This window comes from Brachyistius frenatus, unplaced genomic scaffold (assembly GCF_029030835.1).
Source record: "Brachyistius frenatus isolate BFR_SWC_R1_liver_20210118 unplaced genomic scaffold, ASM2903083v1 Contig_167, whole genome shotgun sequence".
Taxonomy (NCBI): Eukaryota; Metazoa; Chordata; class Actinopteri; family Embiotocidae; genus Brachyistius; species Brachyistius frenatus.
The window spans coordinates 677,501-695,703 of NW_027210766.1; the positions used below are offsets into that span (position 1 = coordinate 677,501).

Below are 18,203 nucleotides of genomic sequence, written 5' to 3' on the forward strand. Positions count from 1 at the left end.
TGATTCATGTATTAATAACTACTATTATAATTACAACCACATGTGACAAGTTATGTACATAATGATTTGTTGTGTCTGTTTTCAAAGGGATCTAAAATGTCGGACTCTTGCACATCAGTGACTCTTAAAACACAGATCAAGGCTGTGAAATGATATTGTCCCGACTACGCTGCAGTGTGGAGAGCGGTCTCGCTGCTATTGGAAGCAGTAAGAGTGACATTATTGGAAGCAGAGGCAGGTTGTGATGGTCACCATCCAGCACAGTGATTTTGGCTCATTACTGCAGCTGGCTCTTGGACCGGTGCAGTGCAGGCATGAGGAAACCGGTGTCTCCAAAATGGCAGCTGTCCACGAGCAACCCGAGGTTCAGTGCTGCATTATTCATGATGCTGTGATACACTACATGGCAACATGAATTTGAACACGCCTGCCTGTGTGTTTAGTCCGGGGCTGTTTTTGTTTTAAGGTTTTGGTGAGGAAATGATAAAACGCTCTGGGATGCAGGCTTTTAGTTTCGACAGGACTGTGCTTCCCTGACCTCACAGCCCTCGTCCAACGCCTTTGAGATAAACTGAAACAGCGACTGTGAGCCAGGCCTTATCTCCCGGCATCAGTGTTGGACTTCACTAATGCTCTGGTGGCCAGATGGGATCGAATTTGTGAAGCCAGGTTCAGAAATCGTGGAAAGACTGAAACCAGAAGGGCGGAGGTTGTTGTAGTAGAATAGAAATGTTCAACAGTCGGTTATGTCTCTTATGGTTTGTGCCTGCTTTGTATTATGACTGTATCTAAAGTATCAAGTTGAAGTTGCATCGGCTTTTGTAGCATCTTTTTGGAAAATGCCACTACACAATGAAGAATGTAAAGCAAACAGATGCTTTAACACTCAATTTAAGTAAATTACAGAAACCTGTAGCAGGATAGTTATTCTCCTATTCCAAGGATGTTGGATTCATCAACCCATTTTTATATTTTTAAGATTTGCACTTGTCAAAATACACCAGAGCAGCAAGCTTCCGTGGATTCACACATCCCCTTCTTTGCACCATTAAAGTGAAAGTCACAGATTCTATTGTGCTTTTCAGGCTCTTGTTCACAAAATTAACTTGCAAACATGAAGATTTTGAAACATTAGACAGACATATTTTGGGGACTTTTAATATTCAGAATTCACACTTTAAGTGTGAGCTGAAACGATTTGGTGAATGGAACACCATGTAAAGATGGAATACATTTTAGGAAAACTGGATTTACTTTAGGCCATAGTTAATGCATAGTTATCCACGCCAAGGCGGTTATGTTTTCGTTGTTTCTTTTTTTTGTCGTTTGTTTGCCCGACTTTTCATGAAACTTGATGGCAGGGTGTAATCTAAGAACCCACTCAACTTTGGAGTGGCTTAAATCACGAGTCAAATTCACAAATTCATTTCCGTTTTCATTTACATTGTGAGATTGGACATTTGACCTCCTGAATGCAATACATCTTAAAATCTGTGACAAAACATAGGCCGACCTAAAAACACGATGACTCCATGTTACAATCCACTTTAACGGGTACTAGTAATCCTCTGGATTACACATGTACTTGCTCAGATTTAATACAGCAATCACATGAGAACAGGAACAATTGTAACATCGCCACAATCGGAAATATATCGTGGTTGTGGTTGCACATTTGCACTTCAGAGAGAAGTGATCTGTTGGCCTGGCTGGAGGTCTGTGTTCTCCGCGTGACCGTCTACTTTCAGGCTGTTATGATCAGACTGCAGGATGCGCCGTTGTAAAGCCAATGTGACTCCATGCAGACGCTGCTGCAGTGAGCTCCGGCATCCTCTCAGGCAGCTTCACACGAACCGCACTTCAGTCTCTCACGAAGCAGCAGACACACATCTACTCGGCAGCACTGGAGCCTGCTCAGACAGAAAGGCAGCAGCCCCGATGCCAATGGCACCCGTTTGATACGGTACATACTCCCAGGCACGAGGCATCTCATATTCGCACACATCAGTAAAAAGTCATTATGCTCTTCTCACTCTTACAAACATGCACATCCTCTGTGTACACAGCCACATCAGCAAATTAACTGAATAAAGAGCCTCTTTTTGCCTTTTCTTTTGAGTGGCTAATTAGCCATCAGAGCCCGCTGTGTGGAGAGAGCGAGATCCATCAAGAGGTACGGCTTCAAAGAACAGTTTATGGAAGCCAAAGCACTTTAATTAGGACCTATTTGTACGAGAGAGCGAAGAGAGGAAAAAAAACAAACATAATTTGAAGCCAAAAGCTGTAAAATGTGGAGGGAAAATAAACATGTTCGAATGCACCCGCAGATAAAGAGAGACAGGAACAAACTAAAAGGATTAGACCCGAGGAGATGAGATCCTCACAAGGAGGAAACTGATTCCACGCAGGAGAACATCAGTTTTTCTTCGTAGTCAGTGAGGAGGTTTGCATGAAAACAGCTGGTCAAAATCACATGAGTAGGTGCAAAACCTACACTGAAATGCTGTGTACGTAAGACACAAGAATCCTATTTCTATGAACAGAAACCCATCATGAATTGTTTAAAAAAAAAAAAAAAAAAAAAGGACCAGTGTTTCTCAGCCTTTCTGCCTCTGTTAGCCAAATGTCTTCGAATTAAGTCCGAGGACCTTTTTTGGAGCTATTGGAGTAAAAAGAGGCAAAATATTACAAAAAAAAACCCTCAAATATCAACCATTTTATTGAATTGAAAAATGTCCCCTCGGGGATTAATACAGTAATAAAGTACCTACCTATTGTTCTGAGGCCAAAATTGCATTAAGTAGAAATCTACTGAAAATTTCACCATTTTCATTCACATCATGCGTGTTTTTGATCCAGAATTCCGTGTGTCCAAGAAATATGAAGGAAAACGTGGCTTCTTTTCGAGGCTGGGACTTGTTACTCACCAGCAAGACACGGTTTCACACTGTGGTCAAAGCAGCTACGTGCATGAGATTTTTTTTTAAAAAGGTTTCAAACAAGTCAATCTCGTAAAATACATTAGAAAAAGAAAGCCTAAGCAGGCATTGAAATCCTCACCTCATTACCCGAACTGTGGCTGTGAAAGCATGCTGCTTCATAATATACCGTGGAAACCGACATGATGTTGAGTTCGCTGCAGAAGGAGATGTTTATAGAACTGAGATTTACTGGTGATTTGTTTAAAACCTGATGATTTGCCTCACAGCTCGTGTTTCTCAAGATGTGGCTGTCGGCGTCTGCGTGGATTTGTGAGCCAGAAGGAGGTGATACTGTTGAAGCCGCCAGACGCGGACACATCAGACGGTAGCTGGAGTGCAGATAAATAATGCTCAGCAAGAACTTCCACATGCAAATAGGCCCGTTTTTTTTTTTTTTTTCTTCTTCTGTTACTGCGTTGTTGACCTCCACAATCACATCATGTGATTCCCACCATGTTTATCCCCCACCGGCTGAGCTGCTGCTGCTTCATCTGTCTCCCTGTCGTTACACAGATGTCTTTATCTTCAGAGTGGCATGAGAAACTCAATGTTTATGGGCGCTGGTGAATAAGCAAACAATTACTCTCTAGTGTGAAATAGGTTTTTCTGTAAGTCACTTTTGGCAATTCGTTCTCTTTCTGTACACCTTAAAGGAGTTTTAAATAAGACGTATTGTTTTTCGGTTGTTAGGATTATTGTAAAGGGGAAATATGTGATTTATGCAGCCCTCAAATGGAATTTGTGGATTCGTGGTTACGACATGGGAAGTCGTGTGCACGGTTTGCTTGTCGTTCAAGTGTAAGAACTTTGCTGCTCGGCAACAGCGACGTGGACGATGTCTAGAAGCCACGGAGGCTAGCAATTTCGCGAGCTAGCAAGTTGTGTAACGTAACGCAGGAAATGCAAACGTGTAATGACGGAGGGAAAAGATGATGTTTGGAACATCAACATTTTCCTCAAATGTATTCTTAGATTACAAAGAAAACCTGAAATTGAAATATATCAACTTTCCATTTAACTAAAAAACTAACTCCCGTGACCTTAACCATTTCTGAAAAGTTGCATATCTCGACAACCGCTCATCACAACTATTTCAAACTAGGTGAGGGTATTTCTGGGAACCCGAAAATTTACATTGTCGAATTTGTTGGGATTGTTTGGAAAATATGCAGAATCAAATCATTTTACAAAACCTAGTTGTAATAGTTATTAGAGTCTTCCTTTTAGTAGAATCGGAAAGCTCGGAGCAGGAACGCCGGTGATGTTTCTCTTGTTTAGTCAATCTTTTGTGTGGCAATAACCGCATGTGAAGCAGACCCTTATAGCAAGTGTCACTTTACAGAATCACGCAAATGGATTAATTTCACCATTGTCCTAATGGAAATGTTGGTAGCAGTCACATAACGGTGCGCATGTAAACACAGACGAAGCATCCCCTGCTGAATCCACTTCAGTCTGTTTGCTGAGCTTCGTCCTCGATGATCCTTTGTCTGTCAAAAGCTCTTAGCGCTTCCATCCAGAGCCCTCTGCTCTCTGCATTCATTATTAATGGCCCTCAGCAGGCTGAGGACACACACACACACACACAGAGGCAGGACGTGTACATCACTGGGAGCTATTTTAGATAAGATATTAAATCAAACACTCACATATAAAGGAAAAACAAAACTGAGCATGTAGGAAGAGAAAGTGGAATTTCTCCATTGTTTTTATGTTTGTGTGTGAAGGCAGAGCTGGTCACATGAAATACATCCAAACACTGATCACACACAAATATCGTTTTACATGCAAAAAAAAAAGAAAAAAAAAAGTGGAATCCGTACATAGACATTAACAGCTTTCAAATAAAAGTGGATAATGATAAACACAGCTGGCTCCCATTTCAGTAGTGACCCTGCATTTGCCCTTAACCTTGTTTGACCTTGACCTTTCATACTAATACATTATTAAAGCACTCAACACTGAAAGCCATGAAATCAACAGCACATCTGTGATTCTGAAATAACTATATTACAAAACCTATTCCCTGTGTTTATATATACCAGTTCACATGCACTGTGTGATAGTGTATTGATGCGACTGACCTCTTACACAGGTTAAACAATGGAAACTGTACAGCTTGAACTGAAAGCTTCTGTTTCCAGAAGTCTTTCTCCCTTTGAAAATTAAGAAACACTCGACTGCTCTGGATAATTTAATATTATGACAGAGTTACAGTACAGCCATTTCTTTTCCTTTCCTTGTTTTTTTAAATTTTGTTTTACCTTTGAGTAGCCTTTACCATTGAGACGATGACAGCCATGAGTTCTACAATTACACTTTATTATTGCAGATCAGCATGTGCTGCTTTCACATCAAATCACGCCGAACATAAGTAAGAAAAGCCTCCTGGGAAAACTTCACAGTTGTTACTGAAATCGGCAATTTATAAAACTAAAGAAGATCAGAAAAACTAGCTGCAAAATGTTTTTTTTTTTCCTGTGTTAATGGCCACCTTAAAATCTCTGTACACTGCCCTTGTATAACTAAATAAATTTAAAAAAAAATGTAAAGAATTGGTTGCAAGGCCCCTGTTGCTCATAGTTATATTTAATAAACTATAATGTTTCCATAAATTAAAATGTTTGATAATTTCTGTTTGTCTGTGGATGTACATGGAATTTAACACACAAAACATGATGAAGAAAGCAGCTGTTGTTGTATACGTTGTTATTAATTTGCCATTAAAGGCTAATAAAGGAACCAACTAACAATAAGCAAGCCTTCACGTCAGAATCAGTTTTCCTTTTTCCCGGCACGATGAATGATGTGTGTGAATGCAGTGTTAGCTATTTAATCCACAATCTGAAGATGAGCTCAACACTGAATCTGAAGCTTCTCTGATTGGTCGATTCTGCTCTGAAACCATTTGTTCAGTTGTTACATTTCACTTTCTGTCAGTGAAGAGAGGGAGGTTTTCCTCAGCTCATTGTGTCATTGTTCAGTTCATGTCCATCCCAGTGTTTGTGTTTGTGTGTGTGTGTGTGTGTGTGTGTTATTTCATGTGACCTTTGTCCATATGGTGTGGGACTGAATAGGGGAACAGGAGGTGAGCTTACACATGCTATCAGTCTGAGCTGTTAGCCAGCAGCAGCCAGCCACACACACACACACACACACACACACACACACACACACACACACACACACACACACACACACACACACACACACACACACACACACACACACACACACACACACACACACACACACACACATGCTGCAGGCCCATCATGTCATTGTTACCTGATATTCATGGTGTGTAGGAGAAACCGTCGAAGGAGAAGGTCATACGTGTGATGTCACAGGCAGTGCGTTCGCTGCTGGCCGCGGGTTTGATTGCCGCTCGCTCTCCTCTCGGGCAGCCTCGGGCTCCCTCTACCCTCTGTCCTTCCCACCCGCCTCCCACAATCCTCAGCCTCGGTCCAGCCCCCACCAGGAGACACACAGACCTTTTCTCTATTTCTGATTTTTCTGCCAAATCCAAGTTAAAACCGCAGTACAGTATGCTCTCAGAAATCACTGACACAGACTGCATTTAGTGTATCAAAGAGAACTAATATTCATGGTGCTGCAGTTGTGTCTGAGGATGATGAATAATGTATGCAAAACATGCAGTACAGTAGCCAAGTCAAATTCTGCTGAGATCTGGAAAGAATAAGTGGAACAATATTTAAATTAGAAGTTTTCATTTTCTTAGAAAATTTCCATTTCAATTTCTAGAAATATTTAGCCAGGCTGTCCTGCAAGCAGCAACAGCCTGGCTCCTTTAGGACAAAAGCATCATGTCCAATAACACTAACAAAATACAAAAAAATCACTTCAATTCAAGGCTAAACTGAATAAATTATATATAAAAGTGCTCATGTTCATGAGTCTCTCTCTCTTCCATCAAAAAGGTTTTCCTCCATGTTCACGCTTGGTAAAATTCAAAGGTACACTTTAAAAGCAAATTTCCAAATATGTTTTATAACTGCAGTTTTAGTATTGTACAACCGTAACTTTGCCAACCTAACTGCATTGACACAATTAACAGGTCAGACTTTTTATTTTCTTCCAGGCTTACTTTAATTCTGTCGTCCGATTTATGTCATATCCATCTTCCACAGCAAAATAAGGATATTACCTGTTGAAACTGCATCAAGGCTGTTGCTATCTGCTTTAAAATATGGCAACCACAAGCTTCTTTCGCCTTTTTAAAAATAAAAAAAATTCTGAATTTTCAACTGTCTCCAGCAGCTTTCTTCTGCTAACTGCATTGCTCAGGGTGTCATTATATGACCTCGCTTATTGCTGACAGGTGTTTTTACTGGGTGAGATAACAGTGAAACAGAAAAGGACTATTTTTAGAACTTATCAAAATATAGCTAGGGATTTTCCATGCTCATCTGCTGTTTCTACGGTTACACTGAATTTTAAACCTTGAAGCAGAAGTCACCTGCTAACCAGTTAGTAAGAAGCACTTCTTTGACCTGTAACGTAAACCAATTATGGGGAAAAACATTTGATCCTAAAATATTGATTCAAACTTCTTGGTTTGATGTTAAACATGTTTTACGATACTGGGGGTAATACAAATTTCTGTTAGGACTGTTTTTGAGACTAAACCCATTTGATAGGTTGAGTTGACCAGCGCTTCTCAAATTCTCTTTTGTAAAGTAATTTTGTTCTAAAAAACTACATCGCAACACCTTAAGCGGGAGGCTACATATTAGCGCCATTGATGGGCAAAACCAGAGAAAGAAGACCAAAGAATTCAGTTTCTTTAAAACCCGATAACCATTAATAGAACAAGACACACAAATGTGTAAAAACTTGTTTTTATTTCATTGTTGTAGACGTCACTATTCACCGTGATATCTTGATTCAAAATCCTTGCCACAGAGAACAAAACAATTCCTCAAAGATCCCAAACTATGTAAAACTGCTCTGCCCACTGTGTTTATCATCCTTTAAAGTGGCATTTCATAGGGTTTTTTTTTGTGGCTCACTCCCGGCATGTAGAGCTGCTCATCATTATGAATTCCCACCACTCTACTATCCAAACCAACACCACACTCCAGATCATCTGACAGCTAGTTGATCATCTCCTCCGTTGGCTTCTAGATGCATTAACAGTGACTAATCTAATTTAAAGACAGATATAATGGCCCCTTTTAGCATACTTTACTAGATTTTGCACACACAGCAATCAATAAAAATAGTACAAATGCAAAAAAAAAAAAAAAAAAAAAAAAAAAAAGCAACCATATGGACAGAAGGCTAAGAAAAAGGTTTCCCTCGCAGCGCTACTATCAGCTTTACAAAAGACATTGTTACTGGGCGTCTCTACATATAGACATGCTTATCATTCCTTTATGAAACAGTGCACCCCCCCTTCCAAAGAAATATCTTTGATTTGCATTCATATGCAAATGTACATCCTTTGGGTGAAAAAAAGACATTCTTTTAAAAGTATGGAGAAAGAGCAAAAAAGAAAGAGAGGGAAGTTCAGCTTATCACCACTCTACAGATGTTCAGACTGAGTGTGTTGGTTAGTCTCGTCACTGACGCTAAGCGGGGTAAAGCTCCAGAGCTGGCCTGTCTGACTGGACGGAGTCAACCAGCTGCAGCTAGAAAAGAAAGAAAAAAAAAAAATCTTTGTACAGTGGCTGTAATTTGCTCCAATGATAGAGGTTGAAGGAGCCAAAGGATCAGGACGAGAACATTCAGCTGCCAAAGGCCTTTGGCCAAACACAGGAAATGCATTTTCCATGGGGGTAGAGTGAAGACACCGTGCTGCAGGACGGAGCCAGAGCCAGGTAGCTTTAAGAAAGTGCTGAGCGGACAGATGTGGGGACTGGCCTGCTGTGGTTTGTCAAAAACAGACAAACACATGAAAATCAAATAACTCGTTTTACTCTGGTTTAAGGCAGGGATTTTTAACCTTGTGTTCTTTAAAAAGCTAATTTGACCAGATGGAAGTAGAAACAATATTCATATATCTCCAAAACAAACCAGTTGTATCAGCTAGTGTTAAAGTAAAATATCAAAATCCATAGCTCAAATGTTTTGCCAAAAACCAGGTTTAAGTCTTCTACCTGAGCCCTGACATTTTTCTCCAAACAGTTTTCAACAATAGCAGTGTTACTCATTACACAGCGATATAAAAAAAACCAACACATTTAGCTTTTAGCGTGACAATATGTATCATTGCTTTTGAAGTTTCTTCTATTTAATTATTTGGCATAAACTAAGATTTTAAGGATACTTCTGTACTGCGTGGATTGTGACATCTACATTATGTGATACAGAAATGCAACAGAAATGCTGCAACATGCCGAACGTGAATATCTGTCACCGACTCGTTGGTTGAATTCCGCAACTTCCTGTATCCGTCAAATTAAAAGCCCTCATTTGAAATCAAAAGCCCTCAAACATTGCATATATTGCGGGCATGGATTGTACTTTATTCCAAGGCAATAAAAAGTGATCATAGCATAATCTACATTATTGTATTGTCTATGTTGTTTTGAGCGTGTGAAGACTTCTATAAAAGGGAAATAGATGTTGAATGACGAGTGTCTTAATACTCTTAATTTTGGGGTTAAATTTCAAAAAGGAAAATATGTTGTTTGCTTTACCATGAAGGTATCTCCATCAATCAGTGTAAATAATAATTGATTTGGAATCTCATCCAACATCCGGTTTGCATCCGTTTCAATTTTAAACAGTTTATACCGTTAAAGACCCTCTTTTTACCCCCCTGGTTGTAATTTACATCTTTATTAAACATGTGTGTTACTTTTATCTCTTTAGATTTTGATCTTCTGTAGCTGCTACAAGTGTTTTATTTTTCCCAGTCTAACGGGACAGGCAGAAAAATCGATAATAACCGGTGTTGCAGGTGGGAGAGATCAAAGCCAGTACAAGATCGAACAAACACTTCCATGTAGACCTCAAAAGCGCAGTTCGTAGTTCAACTGAGGGGAAGAAGGAATTACAGAAAGTTTCGAGAGGAGAAGTGTAGCCACGAGGTTATAAAAGTAGGTTAGTGACTGGAAGGCTTTTGGCGCAGATCCCTTGAGGTAATGTGGCAGGTGCCCTTGACCAAAAGGCATCGAAGGCCAGAAGACCAACAACTGTGGCGATGCTGCTCGGCTGCCAACAGCAGCTGGATGGTTGTTGATAAAATGCAAACGCCTCCGTTATCTCTGGAAAAATACACCATTTCTTAGAAATACTTGCTTATTATTTTCCATGTTTCTCTGTCCGTATCTCCCTTTCTTCTTTTGTTTGACTTTCCCTCTGTCATCTCACTTTGCTTCCTTCCCTCTATCTTGTGATAAAACTTCCATGGCTGGTTGATTTGGGTGAGCAGAGGGAAGCGGGCAAGGCTTCCACAGTTCACGGCTCCAGAGAGCTCCGCCAGGCAGCAGCAATCAATCACAGACTAAATCCCTCCTCTCTCAGGACTGCCGTGTGCCAGGTGACATGGTCAACAGCTGCGGAGAAATATAGAGCCTGCAGCGGGTATCTGAATTTAAATAGACGAGTCAACAAGGTCCCTGAAATGTCTACAGTTCGAAGAAAACCTCGAAGGATACACGTGTGAAGAGATTGGATGAGGCAAGACTCTCCTCAAATAATTCACTCTGACAAATACTGACTGTCATCACAATGACAGTGCATACGAGCCGTGACTTTTACTCGGGAGAGTGCTGTTCTTGTCCCAGTTACTACAAAAAAAAAAATAATCCCCAAATTGATTGCTTTAAGTATGACCATGGCCTTTTTCTATCATTAACGAAGGGATTTTAGTTGCCCTAAATTTAGCCTGATCTTGACCGTAGATCAGAAACTGCTTATTTGAATTATCTTTTGAGTGATCACTCTTTGAGCACTCGAAGAATTTAAAAACCAACAACTAATCCTCCATCATGGAAACAAACCTCTATGAATGTGTTGGGAACAGTCAGCTCCAAGCCGATCACCAGTGTTGTCAAACTAATACAGTGACCTGTGTAAGCCTTAAATCTCTACAGAGCAGCCGGTTTTTGAAAATGGTGTACTTCGAGCCTTAGGACACAATGGATTAAGTGTTGTTGTTTTGACTCTTGGTTTGTCCTCTCCTTGCAGACATGTCTAGAGTTGGAGCGGTATCTACAAACGGAGCCTAAGCGACTCTCGGAGCTCTTTGACGAGGAGCTGGACTGTCTCTTAACGCCGGCCTTCATGCAGGGCGGTGACAGTGACGAGGACCTGATGGACCCCCTCCTACCCAGCCTCCCCGACCAGCCCAGCCCGCCTCCGCTGCTGGTAACCCTCCCCAAGGTCCAGGCCAAACTCCTCCAGGTCCCCAATCCCAACAAGAACCAAGCGGAAGCGGCGACCGAAACCCTCACAGCCAAGGACCAAGTCCTCGGAGGAGTCAGTGCCGCACAGCTCAGTGCTGCTGTCACATCCCTAACACCGCCGTCATCGCCAGAGCTCGGCCGGCACCTGATCAAACCCACACAAACACTCACTGCGACAGCAGACGGTACGTTAACGCTTAAACTGGTGGCGAAGAAGGTGGGATTAGGGGCAGCTAAACTGGTGGCAGCGCGAGCGTTACCATCCCTGCCGAGCCGGGGCGGAGCCCTCAGTGACGGCGAGCAGGGAGGTGGAGGAAGTGTGGGAGGAGACGTACCAGAGAACAAGAAGAGAGTCCACCGCTGCCAGTTTAATGGCTGCAGGAAGGTTTACACCAAGAGCTCCCATCTGAAGGCACATCAGAGGACCCACACAGGTAAAATCCTTGTTATGTTTATCAGCATTACCTTCAATACAACTGCTTTGTATTCCAACACTTCCAGTTTGAAATGATGGTGTCAATTGTGTAATTGTAAGATTACAGTATTGACATCTGGCTATAATTTGAGGATATTCTCGTCACAGTCTTTTTTTTATACCTGAGGCCCTTTTTACCAATTTTTTTCAACATGATATGTTTTTATTATTTTGATGTCATACTAATTATTAAAAAAAAATTGTGTTTGTTATGCATGAATAACTATGCAAGACACCAAAATCCTAGCCTCTAAGGACATTAGCAGGAGAGAAGTGTCTGATTACATCTATAGGCTTTATTTATGTATATTTAACTTTTCCGTGAATAACTTGTGCATGAACCTGGAGCTCTGAGTAATGCCAAGCTCATAACCAACCAGCACATAAACCTTCACCCCGTGAGCTGACAGACATCTGCAAAGAGAACATCTGATGTTTGAGTTTCGAAAAAGAGATTAGGACCTCTTTTCTCCCTCTTGTGCTTCTGAGATGATCCTCTAGAATTATGACTTTGAGTCCTGATAGCAGCTCAGTGCCAAAAGGCCCTGCCTCAGTAATTGCCAGATGATTGATAGGCTGGTCATAAATGACTTTGCAAATTCAGCCGTGTCCAACTGGGCCTGACGTGCAGCTTTAGCTGCTTACTGCAGCTGCCCGCTCAGTGACCCTCAGACAGAACACACACCAGGCTAATGTGTCCTGGGGCAGGAAGCCGTGAGCTGTCTGCGGTGCAGCGTGTGTGGAGATGAGCTCCTGGGTTGATGAAGGAGACACATGAGAAAAGATGGATTTGACTGATGCAGACTATGTTGAATGGAAAGCCTGAGGGTTTGCATGACGATGAGATGAATTTTACTCGGTAAGACAAACGAGATAAACTATCTGTGGCATCATTCTGAAGCCGTAATCACACCGAGAAACAGATCCTTGAGTTTGAAGACTCCTCAGCGGTCAGAACACAACATGGTAGTTTGGAGTACACTAGGAAGGATTTTACTACACAAAGACCATTTATCATCAATCACAGCACTCAATAGGGCAACAACAGAAGTATGGGATTCACTGCTGGCAACTGTTTGATGTTTTGCCTGATGAAGAGTCACTGTTAGCTATATTAGCACCCCTGCTGTCGTCTGGTTAAAATGAATGAAAACCACACTCGGTGTCAAGCAAAATCACTTAAACACCTCGGAATAGAGACTGCATGAATAGTTTGTCTAAATACATTTAGCAAATTTGAAGTTGGTTTAATTTACTGTCACTGCTTTCAAAGTGACAGGAACCAGCGCTCCGCTGATTTCCCAGAAACCCGCTCAGCGGTTTTAAGCCGCTGTGCCTCCCAGATCGGTGATGTTTTTCCTGCGCGAGTAACTCATTTATCCGCAGCACAAGGCCTCTGCAGACTTGTACCACCTGAAGCCAGCATTATTCAACTTTAGCTTTCACCACACCATCATTTACAGTATCTGTAGCGGTTCATGGCCTCCAGTTGTCATCATCCAGTGTTAGCAGTTTCACCAGGATCATGGTACATAGCCCGCAGACATCCACCGTGTTAATACTGGCAACCTTGGCGTCATTAATCCAGCGTGTTACAGGCTTATATGAACCCAGCAACCATTGCATTGGCTTTAAATACAGCATTACATTCGAGGGCAGCACCTGGCAATCGCTGAGGGGAACCCACCGCTGGAGCTTTATGATAGATAATCCAGAATGGAGCTGCTGGTTTTCTGGTACCATGACCGCTGGCTGCAGTATCTTTAATCTTCTGATGATTCAACAGTCGAGTCATGCTAACCAGCGTTGAGCTTTTAGAGGCAGAAACACTCATGGAGAAAAGAAAAAAAAACAGAGGACGCCCTGAAGAAACTGCAGCTTCTTCAGTCTGTGTGTGTGTGTGTGTGTGTGTGTGTGTGTGTGTGTGTGTGTGTGTGTGTGTGTGTGTGTGTGTGTGTGTGTGTGTGTGTGTGTGTGTGTGTGTGTGTGTGTGTGTGTGTGTGTGTGTGTGTGGTATAAATGTGGGGGTGGTGTATTCCCTCCTGATGTGTTCATTACAAGCGCAGCACTGTGGTTTAATTAGCTTAATCCTCTTTTTTGGGTTATTATAACCATAAATCATTGAACATACATGTAGGGAGGGATTACCGTAGCAGAGACTACGGGGAGGAGCAGCTGCAGAAAGCCTGCACAGTGTCAATACACTTACTGTCACGTAGTGCACACCAGAGGCCATTAGAAGCATCATTATATTAAGGTCTGTCAGGGGCTACACTGTACATGTGCCGCAATTTCACATTATACTGGTAATCATATAGCAGGGTTCGCATTCAAAACAATTTCTCTGAGCTGCAGCTATGACGGGTTAATTTTCTTATCTGAAAATGTTCAATGAGGGATGAGATGTAACATTAATACATGTACAAATTAATTCAGTCAGAGATGTTCTGAGCCAGAGTTTCCTGTCACTGTTGGATCTGGTTGGATCTCTAAAAGTAGATGGCTCATCATTGTATCCTCCTTGTTATTCAAGCTGCCGTCCAAAATGATTTACGTAATTACAAACTTGGCACCCAAGAATAGACGAGCCTCTTTTTGGATGGGGTGTTGGAAAGTCTTAATTACTTTTTGGGCAACACGTGCTCATGCCAAAAACGACAGAATAGCTCACGTGCCAGTGTGATATATATTTGACCTTTGGAGAGTACGAGAAACAGACATAGTGGATCTTAGTGAACCATAATAAAGACGGAGGTTACCATTGTGAAAAAGTCGGACATTGGTTAGGTTTAGGAAAAGATCCTGGTTTGAGTTAGAATAATAACTTGTGTTAAATACCTTTCATAAGTTCAAATAAGTCAACATAGACAGCAGCCTCATGGGTTAAAGTCCTGTGTTTGATCAATCCAACCACGTTCAACTGCCTCCCTACAGACCTCATTACGCTACACTACATCACCTCACTTCCTCCCTTTGGTCCCATCATAGGTTCATAAGTAATGGAGGTCGCAATAAATGTAAATCATTTTAAGCAGCAGTGTTTAAATGGAGGAGTCTTGTTCCACAATTACAAAACAGACCAACTGAAATATTTGGCTGTGCAGACATTACATTGCAACTCTCAGGAATAATAAACATCATTATCATCATATGCTTGTCTGATGTCAGATGATCTTATACTTCCATTATATAAATAAGTATAGAAAAGCCAAGTACTAACATTTCAAACAGACACAAAATAACAGAACACCAATCACAAATTCATAATCTACCAATAGAGATCACGGAGTCTGCGTTGACATATGTGAAACTTGTAGATCAGGAGCACATCTGAATGAATGATAATTCAATCTTTGACAAAAAGCAATGCAGGCTTCATGTAACTGAAGCAAGTTTCAAGCACGTGCTCACTGATAGTTAGAAACCAATCGAAAACAAAACTTGAACTTTGACTCATGGTTTGCACAACAGATAGTTGTGACGTAAAGGACAAATTCTGGGATATTCAGGTCACACTGGCATCGTCAGTCCAGTTTAAGTCTGACTTTCCAACACCTCAACCCCCACCGACTGTCGGTCGTGCCGACCTCATGTGGATGCAGGGAAAACCCTGCTGTAACCCTGAACCTCTACTCTCCTCTGCTCCCTCTGAATCCAACCTCCAACCTGCTCTCCCTCTCTTTCCCTCTCTCTTCCCTTTGCTCCTTCAGTTTGGGTTGCCAAGCAACTGCATCACTCTTCCATAATTGGTTGGTGGCTGGTGGATTGTCCATGCCTGTTAATCTCTCTCTCTCTCTCTCTCTCTCTCTCTCTCTCTCTCCCAGCACCCCTCAACCCCCCGCCTCCCCGCCTCTCCCTTTCTCTCAGTTGCTAGGTGACTTTATCATGCATCCTTGCCTTGCCGTGCTATAATTGGCTGCCGTCATGGTAGCTGTGGCGTCAGGCCCGAGCTGGCCTTGCTTCATTCCTCCAACAGTGTGTGTGTGTGTGTGTGTGTGTGTGTGTGTGTGTGTGTGTGTGTGTGTGTGTGTGGTGGGGGGGGGGGGTTTGAAAGAAGATGGGGTGCTCTGGCCAATTACAGAAGACGGGTGTGAAACGGCCGCCTGTCTGGCACCTGCGGCCCCCACTCATACCCCATATCACACACACACACACACACACACACACACACACACACACACACACACACACACACACACACACACACACACACACACACACACACACACACACACATGAAGGTTGAGAATGTAGCATTTCTCCAACAGGCCTTGAGGATACGTTGTCAAGTGGTTTGCTATTGTATGTTGAAAATGTTGGTCTTACATTCAGTCCTGTGTGATGAGGACTCTGTGGAGCGAGCAGGAGGATTCACACATGCAGATACTACACACCGAACATGGAGGATTTTTTTTTTTGGAGTTCTTTTCAGAGCTTGAAGTAATCTGCTGTAAAATCATGTGCTCACATTTTTCAGAGCTCTTCCTGAGCTGTAGCAGATGACTGTGCACCCCCAAAACCTTCCTGTTGTACCTTCAAGGATAAATATACGGTACATGCACCTTAAAAAACACAAATATAACCTGGAATGTCCTTGTGCTGATTCTGGCTGTCTCAGCCTCCCAGAGGTCTATTAATCCAGTTTAAGTACCATATAGGTGAGAGGAATTACAACTAAATCTTGAACTGTCACCATAAATTCTGCATCAACATATCAGCCAAATTTGAAAGCAAATATGCAAAAATCAAACAGCATAACAGCAAACTTGAGCAATAAATATTTTATTACTGCAGTTTATGTGTATATGATTTTAATTTGAAGTTCAGTAGAGTTTAGGTTCATATTTTGTTTTTAATTTATTTACTGTTATTACAATCGGTACAAGTTTATTGTTTACCCGTTTGCTGTCGTGGTGGGTGGTGCAGAGTGTGGCCGATGCTCATGCAGATACTCATGTAATTTAGAGGGGGAGAGCATAACCCAGGTTCTTTTCTCAAGCTACAATTTAGAGATGATCCCTAGACACAGAGAAGCGTCCGGTCGCTGCTGCTGCTGTGCAACCCAGACGGGTGTGGGGTGTGCGGCCAATAATTAGTTAGTCTGAAGAAGCTGAAATAAGGCGTTGTAATTTAAGATTTACTCACGTTGAAACAGAGACTTTTTATCCATCAGGGCAGCAGGCCTCTGAAGAGCAGCCTCGTCAGTGTGTTTACACTCAGGTTTCCGCTTCAGTCTGTCTTGATTATGTTTTAGGGCACTTAAGCAGATAATCACCAGAAAACTATAGAAAGCACACCCTAGTGGCTGTTTTTCTCTCCCAGGAGTTTTCTGTCCATAAAACTAAAAAGCTCCTCTGCTGAAGAAATATATGATGCTGCAGAAAGAGAGGGTTTTTTTTCAGCATATGAGAGCATATCTCAAAATGCACTCGTCTTTCCCATGTGTATTGCATAATTGACCGAGGAAATTACAATGCATAATTTCATCCAGCCTATTTGGGCTAGTCGGTGACTGGCTAATAAATGTACCCTGCATAAACTTGTACTGGCTCCAGGCCATCGGGCCGGTGGTGTTGGAACCTGTGCAGTAATATTGTCCCTGGAAATCCAGGGTCCATCCAGTAATTGGGAGCTTTAGTTAAACCCATAAGCAACAAAAATTAAAATTGAGGTTGCTTCTTGAAATACAAATAAGTAACTGTTAGCACCTCTAATGCTGCAATAAATCATATACGTAATGAAATGCATACATTTCACGATCACATTTTAAATGCGTGTGTGTGTGCGTGCGTGCGTGCGTGTGTGTGTGTATATATATAACTGCCCAGGTCAGTGTGACTTTATCTTCTGCGTGTGATGTGTTTTATTTGTCACAGGTCATTGGCTGCTTCCGTGCGAAGCCTTGTTGGCCTTTATGTAAATATTATGTGGAGATTCTGTGTCAGACCTGTGAACTGCAACAACTGGTCCATACATCGTTGGCTACCGGAGCGCACCTCCTGCCTGAACAGTCCATTCAACCACCCTCAACCGCATTGTCACTCTTTGTCAAAACCCGGCATCCTCGTTACCCACAATGCATCGCAACTACCCACAGTTCTGTCATAGATTTGGGTGTGTGATAGCAGCTCGTGTAGCAGGGATGAGGATGTCTAATTCATCTCGCGCATGTGGAAAAGGTAAAGAGGGTATGATCAACGAAACTTTTAAACTAGTATTCTTGAGCCTCACCCGACTTTCAAGCTGCAAAAAAGGCTCTATACACCTCGTCCTCTGTGGTATTACTCCAGAGAACGGACTTTGAGGTGTAAAATTGGTTGAGCTTTCCTCTTAAGAATCATTTCATTCTCTGTGTTGTCATTTAATGTA

General features: G+C 42.0%; 1 protein-coding gene across 1 annotated transcript in view; it reads left to right on the forward strand.

Moving 5' to 3' along the window:
- The window catches only part of klf7b (Kruppel like factor 7b), a 67,234-nt gene that overhangs the window by 36,159 nt on the left and 12,872 nt on the right, over positions 1-18,203 (forward strand). Inside the window, exon 2 of the mRNA XM_069717041.1 lies at positions 11,142-11,793. Coding sequence (XP_069573142.1) covers positions 11,142-11,793 — 652 coding nt within the window. The remainder of the gene's footprint in view (positions 1-11,141; positions 11,794-18,203) is intronic.